The sequence below is a fragment of the Poromitra crassiceps genome, assembly GCF_964638095.1.
Source record: "Poromitra crassiceps genome assembly, chromosome: 6".
Classification (NCBI taxonomy): domain Eukaryota; kingdom Metazoa; phylum Chordata; class Actinopteri; order Beryciformes; family Melamphaidae; genus Poromitra; species Poromitra crassiceps.
In genome coordinates, this window is record NC_139627.1 from 38396656 (window position 1) to 38417221 (window position 20566).

Sequence of the window (20566 nt, forward strand, 5' to 3'; positions counted from 1 at the left end):
AGAGTTTAAGAAACGCCCAGCCAAGTCACATGATTACACGTCATACAGACAGTAGTTGGTTATTTACATAACCTTTTCCCCATAACATATTTTAGATAATGGATGTGTCAGCCTTGTGATAATTACTAAAGAAGATGACTACATGTCACCAGTTTTGATAATGTTAAGTCAATCTATATTTGTCCAAATTTTAATTTAATGTTACAATCTCTCTTATATCCTATATACTCAAAGTACAAGTTACTTTATATTTTAATATTTTTAGGGTGTGCCAGCCAGTGCAAAAATAATGGACACACACACACACACACACACACACACACACACACACACACACACACACACACACACACACACACACACACACACACACACACACACACACACACACACACACACACACACACACCACTTGTAATCAAACAAAAGCTATACTATCTGTCCCAGAGTGGACACATTAAATTACCTTGTTTAAAATGTAGCAAAGCAAAAAGTAGATTACTGGCTCAAAAATATACTTGAGTAAAGAGTAGAAGTAGCCTATACAGTTTAAAAAGAATGAGCATGAAAAATTCCTACTCGTGCGTACCACCCCTGGTTGTTGTACACTCGTTTGCATTATCATTATGCTCTGTTCTAGCCAGGCTACTGTTGTTCTGCAAAAAATAAAGAAATAACTAAATAAATAAATAGCCTTAGAGTCAATTACAAATATCCATCTCAGCACAGGGTCCATAAGCTTGGATCTGGGCATGTAATTAAAGGTCCCTAAGGTCAGGCTGCCAACCAGCTTCAGTCAGATGACACAGAGCATTCCACATGCCAATGTCAAAATGTATTCTCCTCTCTGTGCAACTTAGCCCCTCTTCACCTCAATTATTGACCCCTCTGCTGCTATTTCAATAGCCAGCTCAGTCTCATGAATCAGTGTGATTAGCAGTGTTGGGGGTAACTCATTACAAAAGTAACATATTACATGTGATATATTACTTTTAGCAGTGACTCAGTAATATAACTTATTACTTATAGGATTTGAGTAATATTATACCAGTTACTTTGTCAAGTAACTCAAGTTACAAATTGAGTTGAAAATGTTAAAATCAAAGCACATATTTAAATAAAGATACAATAATTTCTTAATAAAACTGTGTGTTTTTATGCAAATAACCACTACAGATGACAATAACGAAGGGAAAGAATAACATTTAGAATTTTGGACCATTTACACTGACTTCAAGGCGGTTGACATTATTTATTGGGATGGTTCCGGGGCAGCGATGTCATTCTGCTGTTTTGGTGAAAGTAATGCAAAAGTAGTGTAATAAGTAACGAGTTACTCTACACAGGCAGTAATATTGTAAAGTAACGTATTACTTTCAAATGAAAGTAACTTAGTAATATGTAGTATATTACATTTTGAAAGTAACTTGCCCAACACTGGTGATTAGGCAAGTCATGACAAAGACGAAGCTTGGTTGGACCACAAGATAACCTGAAAAAGCTTCATGCTGAGGCCAAGATGTTGTGTCTGACTGCAAGCCCCCCCCCCCCCCCTCACCCCCCGTCTGTGTGTGTGCGTGCGTGCGCGCGCGTGTATGCGTGCATCCGTCTTTATTGCTCTCTCTCTCTTGCTTCCTTACACATACAAAAACCACTCAAGTGTCATTAGAACAGCCTATTTTGAACACAAGGTAGATACTTTAGATCCATTCAATCGTACCCTTTTGATAGATTATTCAAATTGAGTGATTGAGTGAACACTTTTACCTTTCACCTTCTAATCGGAACCTGTTTTTTACCGTCTCCTTGGTAATATAAGTCATAACCGTATTCAGTAAATTGTGATTGAAGATTATAATAGTTTAGCAACATGTTATTTATCACATTAGTTACTGTGTAGATCTATTTAAAGAAGCCCAACATCCAGTCCCCAAAAAAATCTATTCTTTATGATCAGAAAGAACATCAGGCAAAGGACCTTATTGGCACTGCTGAAATGAGCCAAGATGAACAAACAGACACAGGTTTTGGGGGAAACAGAGTGGAAAATATCACAGAAAACTACTGCAGGTCTTGAAGGTTGAAAGATGCTTTGAAGGACAATCTGAGAGGAAATCTGAGCATCAGTCCATTGACAGGTAGTAGTGTGTATCGGTGTCAGTTCAGCCACTTCCTGTGATCAGAGTGAGGGGAAACTGCAAAAAGTCAAAGTTAGGCAACATTAACACAGCCCAGCCCCAGCAGCAACGCAGGAGAGAGAGAGAGAGAGAACAGCCTTCATTCTTCGAGAAGGAGAGAGACGAAGAGGGAGTGCGATGGACACACTGATGACTAGTCTGTTTGTGCTCTCATTGCTTGTGTCTTCTACAGGTAAGTGCTGCACATCCAAACAAGCTGTTTTTCCCCCAATGGGCAATGCTGAGTTTGGCAAAAAGACGCGTTTGTATTTCTGCAAAAAAAAAGACTACTGTAAGCTGACTGACATGGTTAAGCATGCAGGTGTTTGCCAAATAGTTTGTAGGCCTTTGTTGTTGAATTTATTTAGAGTAGCCTACTTAGGTTACTTCCAACACCCCATTATGAGCTCATTTATGTGAGTTTATCTCTAGCAGAAGGCCTCTAAGAGGCCTTCATGCTGGTTAGATGCAATAGAGAATCCAGGGATTTGCGGCTCTGTAATATAGCCCCCCCCCCCCAGGCCTTTCGATTGATTTCTTATTTGTCCAGTCTTGATTGAAAGTTCTATAGACAGCATGGTGTATGGTCGCCTTGCTGATTTCTGTATTACCAACGAGCAAGAGAGTCAATGAAGAGTTGAGAGCAGATATTTTCTCTACACAGCATTTTGTTGTGGAAAATTACAGCTGCTTAAGGTTACATTATTACGAAAAGAAAATCTAGGACATGATGGAACAATACAATTTTCCATTTAATGTAAAAGTCTTTTTTTTTAACATATAAAGTGACAGAAATGTATAACCACAGTTACTATCAGTTGACAAATCACAAGTTAAATCTACGAGAAACAAACTAAATATACTTCAGCTCTAAAGCTTTATATACAGCAGGGACTTGCACTTTGCCTTATTGTTCTTACTCTGCCTTCTTGTACCTTTATGCAAACAGTCATTCTGTCTCCTATCATTTGTTGGCCTATATGTTATCAGCTAACTAAACATTATTTGTGTTGTTTTGTCTTGGATCAATAGAAGCTATTATATGAAAAATCACATGTAAATTCTTGAATTTCCTGTGAAAATATAAAATGTTGCCAATAGAAAATGTAACTTGTAAAATAATTTAGTCTGTTTATTTCATTTTGGCTTGGCTGGCTCAGGAGTAGAAACTTGTGAACATGATGTTCATGTTGTAGAAACCATACCACTGATTATATCTCAATCAGATTCACTATGATTTTCTTTTAAAGACATCAATACATTACCCTCCAGACACTGAAACACTGCAGATTAATTTCTTCTGTTAATTTTCCCCAGTGACTTTCATTGTAAACTTGGGAAAATCAAAACATCGCTCAAAGTATGCAGATTACATTTCTCAATTGAAATAATCTAAGTATAAATAGTTATTATTTGTATAAGTAGATAATCAGTCATCCGTATCTGGTGGTTACATGGAAGGTTGACCTTCCTTGGCCCTGTGCAGGGGTTGCTGTTTTGCATCTGACATTATGAGCCGAATCATAGCCAATTGATGTTATTCTGTCTTGATTTCACCAGGAAATGTCCAACTGGCTGAGTTAGGAACAATCAGTAGGGATTTTTCTTTTTTTACAGTGTATGGTAGCTAGGGACCAGGGAACCGCCAGCTATAGCAACAACACCCAAGAGGCCGTGATGTTGGCCGTCACCAAACTACAGTACAGAAACATATGACAGAAACATAATGATAGAAACATAATGACAGAAACATGTGCACTGAGTGAAAGCTTCCTTCAAAGTAGTTAAGAAATCTAATTCTATATATATATAATATATATAAGTAGTTATGAAAAAGAAGAAAAAAAACAAAGGTTGTTGGTTATCACAAGGGTTGGGCATGCCGATAATTATGAGAGTTAGGATGTGTCTTTGACCAATCAGACTGCTTGGTTAAAATCTACCAGTTCTGTAATACTAATTAGAAATGTGAAATCCTGTGTTTAAAAAAAAGCTTCAACAAGGAATGCAGACAAAAAAGACAATTATACCTTGAATAAATAATGAATATGGTAAATTAATAAAATGCATAATAATGTGGTTAGTGCTGAATGTGTAAGGACAAAAAGTCAACTGTATAAGAAAGACTCGTTTAAGGGTCTGTACTATAGGAATAAATTTAGTGGAGAGCTGATGAGTATAAAGTCTAAAAACACAATGCTCTATTCTATTGGAAGTTCCTGAATGGTTCTGGTAAAGTTAATAAACATTAACAAATTTCACATAACGATTTTCATGAGCATTTTAAAAGATTGTCTGACTGGGATGTAGCCTACCGACGAATGAGTTATTGGAAAACTGTAATGGTCAAATCTTTGACAATAGTGTCTAGCCTCTTATGGTGTATTCACTGTTTATGCCTCCACCGGGACAGCCGTGGCCAGAGGCATTATGTTTTCGGGTTGGTTGTCCGTATGTCCGTACATCCATACCATACTTACAATGGTACATCCGTACCATTCTTGTTAACACAATAATATCTCAGGAACGCCTTGAAGGGATTTCTTCAAATTTGGCACAAACATCCACTTGGACTCAAGGATGAACTGATCAGATTTTGGTGGTCAAAGGTCAAAGTTCAAGGTCCCGGACCAATGTAAAAGTTGGCTGAGGGGCGCAATATAAATGAAAATATCATATCATATCATATCAAGGTCACTGTGATCTCATGTCCGTCTGTCTCATTCTCGTTAATGCGATATCTCAGGAATGCCTTGAGGGAATTTCTTCAAATTTGGTACAAATGTCCACTTTGACTCAAGGATGAACTGAGTGGATTTTGGTGGTCAAAGTTCAAGGTCACTGTGACCTCACGTCCATCCATCCCATGCTCATTAATGCGATATCTAAGGAACGCCTTGAGGAAATTTCTTCAAATTTGGCACAAACATCCACTTGGACACAAGGATGAACTGATTACAATTTGGTGGTCAAAGGTCAAAGTTCAAGGTCACTGTGACGTCATAAAATATGTTTTTGGCCATAACTCAAGAATTCTTATGACAAATTTTCGCACAAATGTCTAATAGGATAGAATTATGAAGTGATGACAATTTCTATAAAAAAGAGAAGTCCAAAGGTCAACTTCACTGTGAGATCATAATATTTTGCTTACCACTGTAGCTGAGGAAATGATCTTGGGTCATTCTACAAAAAACAGTGGAAGTGCTGTCACTTTTGTCGACATCAAAATCCTTTAAGTTGCCATAATAATCACATTAATTATATTGATTTGGACACCAAGATAATTGTATGGGTCCACCCTGGATGACAACCAGGACAGCGGGGCTCCTGTTCCATTGGTAGTCCACCACAAGCTCATTGGTTTAGCTAATATTGAGCTTCAGGTGATTGTTGTTGCACCCTGCGATGAAGCTCTCTACCAGTGCTGTGTAAAAATAATAATAATAATCCATTTAGCAAACAAACACACGCACGCACGCACGCACACGCACACACACACACACACACACACACACACACACACACACACACACACACACACAGACACACACACACACACACACACACACACACACTTAATACATTTTGGTAAATTTGTATTAAGTCTTCACTACATATTTTATGAGTCTGGGCAGACATGGATATAAACTGCAACTTGACATGTTGGCGGAGGCATACAACCGCGAGGAAGTTATTTCTAGTTCTAAATGAAGAAAATAGATAAAATCTTCCAACCAGCAAGATGCAGAGGGTGGGTTTTGACATTTCCACTGAAGTAATATGCGTCTATGGGCTATAAGTGAAGCAAAAGCTATGACATTACTCTCTCGTTTGACAATTCCTCAGACACTCCAAAGATAGCAATCAAAGGACTGCATGGGTGCCAGTGTAATATTGAGAGCTTTAGACAAAGTATCAAAAAAAGACAGACCAAAACCCAGCTAACAACAACAGGGAACTCCTTTGAACAAGAGTAAACATGTGAGTATGATCAGCAATTAATGAAGACCACCTATCACAGGTATCATGCCTGGAAACAGTTTACAGAGTTTGGCCTTGGTCAAAATCATATATGTAAGACCTTGAACTGAATCAAAGTTAGGCGAACACATGAAAACGGAGTTTACCCTATCGAGGGCTGCCTCCCATCATTCATCTGTAAGGTCAAGCTCAAGTTCACCCTCCCAGCTACCTAGTCACAGAAAGAGAGGGAGTCCCAGAAAATTGATCACTATCATACATGACTTGGGGTGTGAGAAGATTTAATCTATCAAAGAACCAACCAGCAGGCAACAGAGGGAATGCGGCAATATGTGTGCGAGCATAATCTCGCGCTTGAAAGTACCAAAACAAACTAGAATGTGGTAGGCCTTCTTTTTTTTTTTGTGAAGATCATCAAAGTTATCAAACGTTTTACCAAGAAATAAGTCTGAGAAATGAACCATACCTTTCCTTTCCCACAATACAAAAGCTGTGTCAAGTTTAGAGTGAACAAACAAGTGGTTATTAGGGTTATGGGGAGAAGAAGAGGTGAGCTTGAAATGTTGTCTGAATTGCTTCCAAATTTTGAGAGAATCTTTAGAACAGAGCAGCTAGAGAGGTTGCATGACAGCTGTGAGCTTCGATTAAACACCAATCAGTGTCAGAAGAGCCATACCAGAAACACTATTTCTGAATGTTGGCTGCCAAGTATAGACGGTTTTCACGGAATTGTCAGTCCTGCTCTGCTTCTCTTTTTTTCCTTTTCCTGTGCAGAGCAAACACTGCAACAGGAAGTGAGCTGGGGTTCAATTTAGAATGTTTTTGTTGTCAAGTTAATACCGTCTATAAAATAGCAAGTTAGGATATAAGCCTCCATCTTTGGTATGTCTCAGAAAAATTGCTTTGCGTGCCCTTGGGGACATTTCTGTCCAGATAAACCCTGAAATTGCCCTATCCAGACTTTTGAAGAACAATTTTGGTTAAATGGGGGGGGGGGGGGGGGGGGTCTTGGTATGCTTCATCCTTATGGTCTGAACTCTACCCAAGAGGGAGATTGTCCACTGCTTTAAATATCTCCGTGTCTATTAAATATAATGGTTCGTTTAATATTGCCATTGATGAGTTGCACAAGCAAGCCTTACGTGTTTGCCTTACGTGTTTGCCCTCTTTTGAATTATTATTATTATTATTATTATTTTTACCTGTAGATATCACACTAGAGGCCCTCCAATCTTATGCCAAGGGCAAGGGCAAGCGTTGTCATTACTAGTTTCTAGCTATAATTTTTTTTTCTCTTTTTTACCTTTACTTATACTAGGCTAGTGTTAATTTTAACAGCTATTTTTTCATTTAGTCTTAGTCTAGTCCTGTGTCAAATGTCCTTGTTAGTTTTTATCTTAGTCAACCTCATCCTGTTTTTATTTCGTCAAGTTTTAGTCGACTAAAAGTTTGAGTATTTTAGTCTCGTCTTAGTCAAAGAAACTAAAAGTCTGAGTCTTAGTCTTGGGGAAAAAAGTAGTCGACGAACATTTTTCCTAATAGTTTTCGGCGACGAAATTAACACTAACTTATACAGGGGAAAGGCTCACTGAGAGCAATGCTCTCTTTTTCAGGAGCGCCCTGTCCACATTTACACATACATACTGTTGGCCACTGAGCAGCTCCACTGGAGCGGTTGGGGTTAAGGGCCTTGCTCAATGGCACCTCAGTGGTGGCAATGACGGAGGGGCAAACTGGGTCACGAAAACATGTCCTTTGATGTACTGACTCAGTGGTATTTAAAAGAAAAGGGGAAAAAATCTGTGCTAGAAACTAGCAATGGCAATGCTTGCCCTTGCCCTTGCCCTTGCACTAGGCGTAAGATAGAGCCATAGATCTTTTTGGCAAGTTAGTTGCACCAGTTATGTTGTATGCATGTGAAGTGTGGGGGGTTTGAAAATAGATATATTGGGGAAAACTACACTTCAAATTTCAGTACACCCTAAAAGTTAAAATTACAACGTGCAAAAATATGGATCATGGGGGAGATCGTAGTTAAAAAGATAATTATTGGCTACGGCGGGCAGTTGATAGAAGGTAAATAAACTAAACTCAGTTGAATAATGAAGAACTGTTTGCTCGGCCTGCATAATTTGGGTGCATATGTGTCAGCATGGCTCTTGCAGGTTAAGCAGATCCTGGATGACTGGGCTTTGTCTTACCCCTGGCTCACAAAAAAGTGTAACGTCAACCTGTTGAACAGAGGCTGAAAGATCAGTCCATGCAAAAGTGGTAAAATGAGCTCAGAAGTGACATCATGTGATATTTATGTAGAATGTAAACAAGAGTTTAAACTGTAAAAGTAAATGTTGTACGAAATCCAAAAGTACAGACAGGCTATCTGTAACTTTAGAGACGACAACACCAGAAACCCCAAGGTCACTGGAAGATCATGGCTGGATAGAAACCAGAGGATCTGCAACCTTTGTAATGACAACTGCTTGGGAGACGAGTATCATAATTATTTTTGTTTGAATGTAAGAATGTAAACATAATTAATGAAAGAGAAAGGTATTTGCCAAAGTACAGAGATGGGAAAAGTAGAAGTACAGTTACTTATGTAAAAAGACTGGTAAAAGTAGAAGTAGTGATTCAACTTGTTTACTCAAGTAAAAGTTTAAAAGTACAGGCTCTGAAATGTAATAAAGTATCAAAATAAAAATTATTTCTACCGCTTGTTTCTGTACAAAGCTTACTTAAACGCACGTCATATTACTATAATTTGAAGACGAAACTTAAAAGATCCCCTCCAAACATGTTTTAAGATGTATAAAGACTAATACATGGTTTTGTCTATCATGCATTTAAAGTAACGAGCCTGTTTTGAAAATGTAAGGAGTAGAAAGTACAGATATTTGTGTTAAATAAATACACAGTAAAGTACCTGGAAATCCTACGTGTCTGGTCATTTAGTCAGGCCTCCTTCAGAGTTGGCACGCATCCTCTCCTCTCTCTCCCCAGCATACATAGTCAACTACAACTCCGCTCACCTGTGTGTTGCTCCACTCTGGAGCACCTGTGGGCTCCTCCACTCTGCAGCTCTCCATGGTGCTGAACCTGCAAAACAGGGAATCATTTTCACTAAAATTCCATCCATAAGTAACAGAATGACAGAATGCATGACTATTATGGTAATGGGCGTGCTACACTTTCTGTAATCAAACATCTAAAAACGAAAATCTTCAGATGGGAGACCCCCGAACAAAATCTTATCAAATGGGGGTCCATGGTCTAATTTGTGCCAGTTTAGGAGTCCTTGACATGAATAAGCTTAAGAACCACTGATTTTGGCCACTAACCTTTTGCCAATTTAGTCGACCCTACTTACTTATTTCAAAAATCTGCCTCCGTTAGGTCACCCGCAGGGGTGCTCTTTACACTTCTTGAAAGATTCAACACAATCGATAGCAGTAGCAGAACACAATTCTGCTCACTCACTCACTCACTGACAGACAGACAGGTCACATTATTATTATAGGATTTGTTGTACTTTAGGCATCAGAATTAGCTTTATTGGCCATATGTACACATACAAGGAATTTGACTGGTTTCCATACCGTGTGCTATCATTTTGTTATTATTGTATGTTCTTCTGTCTGCTCCATAGAATGTGATCATGGTCTTCAGTCATGTGAATGAATGAATGAATGAATGAATGAATGGATGGATGGATGGATGGATGATAATATAACACCACAAAAAATTTGCCAACTGTGATACACATTTGGAACATGTTTCACATGTAGGTCAAGAACAGCTTGTTGAAGCAGTTTGAAATCTATTTGCGTTCAGGAAGTTATACTGTAGCATGAGTGTAGCATGAGTGAACCACCACCACTGGCCATGTTCTCACAACACGGCTTCTTTTCCAACCACAGAGAGATAAGCTGAGCATCTCCTCAACCACAGCGCACCCCGACTCACTGACAGGAAGACACTTCATGTATTGAACTGCAGATAGGAGGGGTTTTTATTTCCTATTTCAGGGGACTTGCGTAATTCTCTGATGTTTCTCTGTAAATTTGCTCTTTTCCATGCATACTAATGATATACTTAAATAGGTGCACAAACACACACACACACCCACACACACACCCACACGCGCACACGCGCACGCACGCACACACACACACACACACACACACACACACACACACACACACACACACACACACACACACACACACACACACACACACGCACAAGTCCCTATGTCTCAGTCTCATTAATTATTTTCTGTATGTGTGTCCTGTAGAATCTACTTCCATTTATTTGACTGAGCCAATCATCTGCTACATTCTGGATGGCTTCCTGGTCCTTTACTGCATTATTGTTACAGCATTGCTCTTCAGAGAGAAGGTGAGAAAGGTATAAAGTGCAGCCATATTATACAGGAAGTTATAGTGTGTTTGTTAAAAGTATATTATAAAGTACAGGAAATGCCATTCCTTCAACGTCTGTTCTTTCATCTCTTCCTCTCTGTGCAGTTTTCTGAAGATGTGGATCCAGCAGGTGTAAGTGTAAGTATGTCTAATCCCAAATCACAACTGTGTTTGAGTTTGATTTGATTGACAAGCACTTGTATGATCTATCACTGTATTTGCTTGCCAATGGCTGCTGTTGATGAAAGAGGTTCATACAAATTTGGGGGCCACAATATAGGTCAATGTGTATTATTTGTGTATGCATGTACGCATTTCACTTTATGAGTCCTCTATAAGTTTTTAGCTCCTTTTGTAACTGCTGCGCCTGTTGCTTAATGCACTTTTTATGCTCTTTCTTAAAGTTTTGTTGTGATGCTTTTAAATGTCCATTTTATTCTGTTCTTTTATTCTTTTGTTTTCTTGTCGGCCATTTTGTGTGAAGCACTTTGAATTGCCTCTGTGTATGAAATGTGCTATACAAATAAACTTGACTTGACTTATGTTTGTCATGTTTTATTTCTCACAGAAGGAAGAAGGCATTTATCAGGTAAGAAGGATTGTCTTAGTGACGCAGTTGCGCAAATTGGGTCACCTCCTCTAGTCTTTAGAGATCAAGTTGAACTAAACTAAATAGCACACACTCTGCTGTGTGGTATTTCTTCTCTCCCCCTCTAGGATCTTAAGAGGCCTGAGGGCACCGATGCTTACCAGGTGATTCAAACAAGAGGAAGGGTAAGTAACTTGTGTTGTCTAACGAGTTTAAAAAAAATCACCTTCCCATTGTGTCTTGGCTCTTACACCATCAATTATCATGTTGTATTTTGTCTGTAGAAACAGGTTCGCAAGAAAAAGCACACCCAGGGGAAGGAGGTAAGAAGCTAGAGTTAGCCTACTCGGTTACATAGATCTCAAACAAACAAGCAAAATCAAAACAAAGCTATAGGGTATGGTCAAAATAAAGGGAACACAAAAATAAGTAGGCACAACAGTCTAGTCTCTCCATTAAAATGTTTATGAGCTGCAAAAGTTGAAATGTTAAGTCCAGCCATTGGCATCTTAATCCAACAACCAACCAATGTGGTAATATGTCATTGTAGTATGTTAAGTAAATATATGAAGTATCTGCATAATTCCTCATTCTGTAATGGTGTGACACACATTACCTTAACATGATTTCTGTCCATTCATCTCCTAAACGGCAAAGACAATGTCATTTCAGAATCCCCTATTAATGCCCATTTTGGATCATATCTCATCACTATTACAAAGGTTTGGCAAAAAAGAAAAGAGAAAAAAAAGAAAAAGTTGTTGATTAGGGATAACCCGGAACACAAATAAATGGATGACAACATCACTGAGAATTATGATAGTATTTACTAGAAATTGCCATCTTAGAGAAGACGTGATTGATTCCAGGCCAGGAAATGCACCCATTTCCTAATACAGAACTGCTGGAACTTACTTTACTATTGCGTGTTTCCTTATCTTGAACATTGGTTCTCAACATGGAATCCAGGGACCACCAGGAGTCCTTGAGGAGGCTCCAGGTGGCCCCCAGCAAATTGATGAATTGTTAAACTTCACCATTATTTAATTTACTAGAAGTGAACACAGAGAATGTAGAAGAATTACTGTTTTTGGTCAGACTTTCTCTGTTATCTCTTCTGCATTCTGAATAAAATCTAATTACTGTATCTTAGATTTGGGTCTGAGACTAAATCTCATCAAATTGGGCGGGGGGGACCTAAATTAGCAGTCCAAGGTTGAGAAACACTGATCCTGACCATTGTCTCCAGTGTGACATCAAGGTCCAAAAGGTCCAGGTTTTCATTCCCACCAGACACTAACACAGCTGATTTCTCAGATTAACACAGCTTCAACCGAAGAGGGGGAATAATAGTACAGCACATGATCAGTGAGCACTGGTCAGTACAGCAGCTGATCAGTGAGCACTGGTCGAGCCATTACAGAACTTATATCTGAACTCTTTTCCCCTCCATCCATAGCCTCTCCCAGCAGACGGCAGGGATAAGGACGCCTATGAAAGTTTGATCACGGCCCGCGCCTCAGCAGGCCACTCCTCAGCAGCCCCACCACCGCCTGCCCAGTCAAAGTGATCAGCTGTGTGTCAGCAGACAACACTGATCATTCCATCATAAGCTCCTTAGCTCTGACCCAAAGCCACCAATAACAGCTCTCTCTCTCTCTGGGCGTTAACCTAGCTCTGATCCCCATAGAGACAGTCCGAATGTCTGGGAACGCCCATACAGGCTCTTGGAACGCCCACAATAGATGCTGGTTAGCTGGCTCAGCCTGGCTGGGGTAAAAACCCCCATTCTATCCATTCAGCAAAGTTAGAATTTAGCTGATAGCCCAGCCCAGGCAGACACAATCGGGGATTTAACCACCGCAGTAAACGCACATCTGAGCAGACGTCTTGTGTTCTGCTCTAGAACCCCCAAACATGTAGTTTAGAGCCGCAGCACCGTCTTTTGGTGAGTCAGCCCATGAGATACAGTATATCGGCGGTTTTACCCCACTCGCGCGCCAGCCGTTTAACATTTTGTGGGCATTCCCAGACATGCGGACTGTCTGTATGCCCTGCCATGTAGTAAAACAGTGTCATTTTTCTACATTTGTAGCAAGTGGCTGTTTATGCTATCATTTACTTTTTATATTACAGTACTTATCTTTTAATTACGGTATATTACTCTCTTTAATGACTATTTCATGTACTATTTACTTTCTTTTTGGATGTTCCTTTTTGCTTTAATTATGTAAAGCATGCTGAATTACCCGTGTACGAAATGTGCTATTTAAATAAACGTGCTATTGCTAAATTATTATAGCCTACCAGTATGCCACATCTCATGCACACTGTATTCCATTAATGAAGAAAAAGGAGCTTATTGGGTCCTTGTAGATAGTGTAATACATTAAGTAGACACACAGTCTCACCTGTGCCATGTACGCTTTATAATCAGGTGCGGCATGATTACATTACATTACGATCCCACAATGAGCTGGCCCTACAGCCTGACCTGTGAAGAACTGTGAGGTTGAAACACCTTGCGTATTGTGCTCCAGTGTTATTTGTGAAGATGTACATTGTTAAACTTCTCGGTGACACATGTACAGTTACTTAATTAAACTTTCTCTACAAGAAAGCTCCTTTTTCAGCCAGGCTGACCGATACCACACAACACAGCCCTTCAAAATAAAAGCCCATAGATCTTTGAAATAAAAGCCTAATACACACAGATCTTCAAAATAACATCTCAAAACACAGACCCTCATAATAAAAGCCCCAAGACAGAAACAGACCTTTAAAATAAAAGCCCCAAAACACATAGACCTTCAAAATAAAAGCCCCAAAACACAGACCTTCAAAATAAAAGCCTGAAACACATAGACCTTTGGAATAAAAGCCCGAAACACACAGACCTTACACGCAATACAACACGCCACACACAAGGCCCGGTTGTTGTGTATGTGTTGTACTGTTTGGGCCGGAGGGCCCACCAAAGGCAATCTAACTGTTCTGTAATATAATTGGCCTGATGAGCTTTTCTTGTACCAGTTTTTATTTTATTTTATCCACTGTATTCCAATAAAAGACAGGCTACATGTCAAAACACTTGGAAAATGGTTTAATGATGTTTACAACAAAAGAGAACTGTACAGTTTACAGTAAAAGATTATCTTTTATATGTGTATAAAAAAACAAAACAAACAAAAATACAGCAGACAAATGCATCAAAATCTACTATGTATCCTGATTCACATACTTAAAATTTCTACACAATCTTTCAGTTCTACGTCGCCATGATTGGCAGCTTTTTTCCGGCCGTCAGATCAGAGTGTCCATAGTTCTAGTCCATAGTGGGACCCAGGACGCTTACGTCACAATGTGACGGTGTGAGTTCTATGGTTCTAGAGAGTCGATTCAGCATCGACTGCAGAATCAGAAAATGTGGACACATTCCTTTAGTTTAGCCCAAGCCTCCAAGTGAGAGTAATAAAGGTTTTAAGAATGCATTTCTTGAGTTACACAAACAGAAGTAATATGTACATGTTAGCGTTATTTTTATTTTATTTTTGTATTATTTTTCCTATTATTCTCTTGTTTTAAACCATGGTCACTTGGGCCGTGAATGGATATCACACACATGACACACCCAAAACATACAAAAATACTATATATCTTTAACCTACCAAGAGTAAGACAGTTCTGCAATTAGTTCCATGCTGTGACAGAAAAAAGAGATACAACAAACAAACAAGAAGTTAAACAGAGTTCTTCCACTTAGTTTTCTCAGAAATATACCAAAATATACATCTAAGCTTTGGAATTACTGAGGCTAGGACTAAAGCCAGTGCTGGGTTTGTCTCTTAATACACATGCTGCGGGGTGAAAGAGAGAGAGAGAGAGAGGACAGAGAGTTATCTTTGGTATCTGCATTTGTCAAAAGTTAAATATTTGGATTTTTGCTTTGGGATAGCGCTTGTGAGATCCTACCGCCTCACTTGGAATAAAGCATTAAACAAAGTGTCACTGAAGCCCATTGGCCAGAGTTCTGAGCCAAAGGGACACAGTCCATGCAGAGTGAAGGACCATGATGCATAGTGTCACAGCTGACCAGAGTCTGTAGAGAGAGACAATGTCAAAAGATAGAGCAAAGACAGAGAGAGGGAGGGAGAGGGGAAAAAACAGCTAATTGTAGAAACCACAGAATGTGTATTCCCAACCCGTTCTCACTCCCAGGGCGTAAGATACGTCGCTTTGTCAGTACCCGTTGAAGGCATATTCTGACGCCAAAGATACACCGGCTCCACGACTAACCACGACCCAAACCCCAAGCAAGTGGCTTTCCTTGCCTAACCCCAACCGTGTGACACGGTCACTCCGCGCGTCCACGTATGAGGCGAAAAGGGTACCTTCCGTGTCAGAATATGCTGCCGAGCGTGACAAAGTGGCTGAATTTGACGCTGTGGGAATGAGAATGTGTTGGTATTCCTGGAGACAGCGCAGTGTGTCCTGGGACTACAGTGTACAGATGAGATGGACGCACTGAGAGAGGCAGGAATGGAACATTTTCACGACAGTCCTTGAGAAGGAAAAAAAAAAAAAAAGAAGCAGATCCTAGCAACAGCGCTGAAGACAGACAGACATCGAGTCCTGAGCGTTTACAGGGTGCACAGGATTGAACCCTCAGTGTGTATTAACAAACATCACCCAGCTACCACCACATCACTTCATTTAGCGTCAGAGAAGCCCGCTTGAGCCCTGAACAAACTTTTACCGATCGCCATCCACAGGCACTGATCCCACTGCATTGACAGGTCAAGTGTTTCCACAGAGTATACAGACGCATGCAAACAAACACCTCTGCCATACAGGCGCGTGGAAAAAGTGGCGATTTTCGGGTGAAGAGTGCGTAGCCATTTGGATGCTGAGCAGTGGGGCAGGGATGGTGTAGTCCGTAATACAATCACTAAAAGTCTTTGGTTAATGTTGTTACCACAGGAAAGAGAGTGAGTGACCACACCGACACGTGAGAGAAGACACCAACATACCCACTCAAGAGTCAAATGAGGCAGGATTGTCAAATCAAAGAGATGCTCAAACGGGGGAACCCTTGAAATGTCTGTGATAATGTACATCAATCAATTAAAAGATCTTTTCAGAAGGGTGTATCTTTAAACTCAAAGTAAGAGTAAATGAAATGAAAGAAAAATCAAATATACATAATAAATTATATATCTTTAAACAGTTGCAACAAAATATTACTAAATAATGCTGAAACATCAGTGAGAGCACTAACAGGTGAAACATTGAAGGGGGGGGGACAAAGCAGACATTCAGGAGTATTGGTATGTATCATGTCTCCCCCTTGTGGTGGCATTTCCCACAACCCTTCACTACACACAGGTAAGCGGGCTTCTCCAACGACACCTTTTGTGTTTTGCTTTTTTTTGTGATATTTTTGAATATTTTATTATTTCGAAAGTAGATTAAAGCAAGTTCCACTCAGTCTTGAGTTAGAAATGAGGTATACAACAGCTCCCATGCCTTACTGGTGCTCCACACTCCCTCTACCAACGCTAAACCAGCAAACCAATGTGGTGGGTCGACATACTAAACAGATGCATGACTGATCCACAAGAGCATCTTAGAAACTGGGGATCATCTACTCAGTAGAGTCTACTGAACCAGAAGCATTAAAGCTAAGACAAAGCCAAGCAGATCTTCAGGCGGTGGCTAGAGGAGATCACCATGTTCTTTTCTCGGAGGAAAACTGACAGGAGTAGAGATGGATCAACTCAACACGGTTGCACAATCGTCTACCAAAAGCTTTCTTGGCAATGGATTGCTTAAAGGCTTCAGTTAATCCCCAGAGGAACCCCCTCTGGCCAAAAGAAAACAAACACAAAACAAATAAAAACTGAGTATTCTCATTTGTCACTTCTGTTTTAAACCACTCAAACATCCTTTGGAAAATGGGGGAAAAATGCACCATAATGGTTTGCAGACTGCCCTCCCTATTCTCTCTCTTTAAGACACTCCTACACACACCTGTGCACACACGCACACACCTGTGCACACACGCACACGCCTGCTGGAGTTATTAGTAAAGCTTTTCTCACAGGTATCCCCAACCTGTCTGGGTCACACCTACAAAGATCGGTATCGGCGTCATCATGCCAGGACAGCACACCCCAAAATGCCCAAAGTGCACTGTATTGTTTCAAGGAAAACAATGCACCAGGCGAGCTCAACACCAAGCCAGAGAGGAGTTGTCCTCTGGCTTGCTCCCACACGCACGCACATCAACAACAACAATGCTACAATGCTCATGTCTTCTACGTAACAATAAGGCATAAATGATAATGTTAATCTTCTTTGTCAAACTAAGAAAGCCAGTGATCTTGCCCTCTCACACTATACAAAACAATTAAAGGCATAAAGTAATATAAAAAATTCAAATGATTGTTAAAGACAGCACGGCAAATCAAGTCCACAATGACTCAAACAAATAAAAACTATTAAAGATTACGGTCAGATGCTTCAGTCTCCTTTTTCCTAGCAAACACAGGACCTGCCCATCAGGAGAGCCTGAACAAGCCCCTTCTACCGAGAAGACCTATACACAACAGACACAGGTGTCAGCGACTCACGCACTGTAGAGGCGTGCTCCAAGATTTTTTTGGTCTTGACAGTTTTCAAAAATTGCTATTTTGCAATAATAAAAGGATGTATTCGGGGAGGGGGAGATTTTGAGTATAAGCATAAACACTACATTCAGTCTTGATAACATACTGGTTCAAATATAAAATATGAATATTTTACATGTGTTGTATATATATATATATATATTTATATGTATAGAATTAAGAAAAGATCATTTCTCTAATTCTTAAGCCTTTCCTCAGATAAATATCTCAGTAACATCCCATGGTGCCAATGGCTACTGGTTCACCTTGCTAGCGCACTTTCAATTCTTAAGTAACTACAAACGGCACTACAACAGGACAGTCCTTCGGCCTTTCACGGCCTGAAAGACAGGGAAACCAGCAAAATGAGTAGCGAGACACCCGCCTAGCTGCAGAGAGAAAGGCTATTACTTTGGCAAGAAGGATCTCAAAATAATAATAAACCTGGAAATACCCCATAAATAGTAGTACTAGAAAATAGCAGTAGTAGGTTGTCCTATTATCATGTATGGTTCATCATTATAAATTTTGAAATGGCAAGCCAGACAGTACTTGTACATTCGACACTGTTCAGTACACAGAAATTCCTAATAGTGAACCTTGTGTTTAAGTGCTGCTGAGGTATATTCAGTCAAAAGTAATTAATCTAGAGAAAGTAGTACATAAAAGGATAACATGGACAAATTTCACTGCTTAGAGTCTCAGTGATTTAACAACCACTGTGGTTATTATTTTGGTTACTTTGGAAGTCGTAGAACAATGCTACTTTTGTGTGGGGTTGCTTAGTGCAGGGCAGTTGAATGGGTACCACATGGTCTACATCACTTAGCCCAACACATTAGGTAAGGTCATTTGGCAGGTCCAAAACTAGCTCACATCCACAATTGAGCAACAGCATTTTGTTAACATGCTGGTTTAAACGGGTGGCATTCAACTTAAATGACAGGAAGAAGAGGAGGGTGGTGGTGGTACGTTATCTGATGACCAGATCTACGCATTTAAATAGATGAACCCTCCAGAGGAGATGGGGTAAACCACAAAACCTGCATTTCACAGGATGTAGTCATAAAGCTATAGCAAATATAGAAAGCATGCAGGCCTCTCAACAGCTCAACTCTATCAGGAGCTTACAGCAGCAAGGTGTTAAAGCTAAGTTTGTGTGATCCTTATCCGGCAGCACCAATCAGGAATGAATAAGGTCTTGACAGAGGTGGGAGGAGAAGAAAATAATTTGTCATCAGTGTGGAGAGTGGCGATCATTGTGAACGGCAACGTGTGTGCTCGCACAGGCACAGCAACTAGTGAGAAAAACCACTTTGGTTCAAGCTTTTGTTTTATGGCTGAATATTAGTAGAAAACCAAAAAACAGACATCTCTCCCATATAGACAACAGACATCTCTCCCATATAGACAACAGTCCAAACTGCTACCAAACTGGCCAAAACTATTTGAAAGGATCAAAACAAACCATCAAATGGCTTGGAGAAAACCTGGCTGGAAAACAGGATAAAGCCTTAAGGGCAAGGCCCCCAGTGATATAACCAATTCAAACACAGCTAAATTGTATCAACTATAGGAAAGGGAACTACCTTCTCATGCCCCAACCCACCAATCCCTTTCTTTTTGGTCACTTGTGCTGCCAATTCAAAGCTGACTTAGGAGACACTTTATTAAGAAAAAAAGAAAAAGGAAAAAGGAAAAAAGAAAAAGGAAAAAGTTTCTTTGGAAAATGTTCATCAAAATATTGCATTTCTATATTCTTGTTGACTATGAAGAGAGATTTTGTACTCATAAATATATTGACTAGGCTAAGCTACACTGACTATACACAGCAATTGTTTTAACAAATATTTTTGGTATATCTTGAAGTAAGCCAGTCAAATGACTGCACAGGTAAAAAGAAAAAAAAGAAAAAAAGACAGAATTTCATCCCTCCATAAACAGGCAGACTGCAGCTCATCAATCCAGTTTTTTTGGTACAGATACTGTGCACAAGTAGATACGACGGTACTTCAAAAAACAACAGACAATAACTCCATCTAGCCAATGCCATCATACAGTTGGTATGACGACCGCAAGCCCAAAAAACAAAAAGAGAGCAGTCAGCTCCGCAGAGCTGAGTAGATCCTACTGTCACTCAACTCTAAGCATCTGCCTGAGCTGTAGAGAACACCTATTCAGACATGCCGAATTTCTGACCCCTGAATCCGAACATACTGTACATCTTTCCATTGAATATCACCATCCGGACCAAACAATACAATAAAAAATCTTAATCGGACACGGGACTGCACCTCTGCAGCTCCTTTTAAAGCTCTCATCGTCATGAGTTCAGTCATTTCCTATCAGTGTCTATGGTCCACGCCTCGACTTTTACCAAAGCCCGGTGGGCACTTTGCCACTGCTGCAAAATGCAAAACTCAGTGTTTCCAGACAGAGACCCAGAGAGACACAGCTGGTCCCTCTGGCCCTTAAAGCAATAACCTTTATATCGGCCACTTATTACTTGTTTTTAAAGCCTTATAACCACGATTAAAAATGTATATAGGAGTTAAATCTTAACTTATTATCAGACTTACAAAGTTCGGAAAATGTAAAAAAAAAAAAAAAAAAGTACAGGCAGTAAAGTAAAAAATATATAACTTTGATATGACTTATGTCAAGGCCTGTCCAACAGAACCCAAAAGAGATAATTATGGATAGGGGTGACCCCATTAGTGATGATGA

At 39.8% G+C, this 20566-nt stretch overlaps 1 protein-coding gene across 2 annotated transcripts; it reads left to right on the forward strand.

Moving 5' to 3' along the window:
- Window positions 1-2250: 2250 nt before the first annotated feature.
- On the forward strand, window positions 2251-14001 carry cd247l (CD247 antigen like). 2 transcript variants are annotated; one of them, XM_083639521.1, is made up of 7 exons: window positions 2251-2370; window positions 10456-10568; window positions 10688-10720; window positions 11151-11171; window positions 11300-11356; window positions 11456-11494; window positions 12631-14001. In XM_083639521.1, exons 1-7 carry the CDS (start codon window positions 2316-2318, stop codon window positions 12739-12741), a joined length of 429 nt encoding a protein of 142 aa, XP_083495647.1. In that variant the 5' UTR covers window positions 2251-2315; the 3' UTR covers window positions 12742-14001. The 2 variants fall into 2 exon arrangements, with proteins under 2 accessions (XP_083495647.1, XP_083495646.1); XM_083639520.1 differs by having other exon boundaries at window positions 10456-10559.
- The last annotated feature ends 6565 nt before the right edge of the window (window positions 14002-20566 follow it).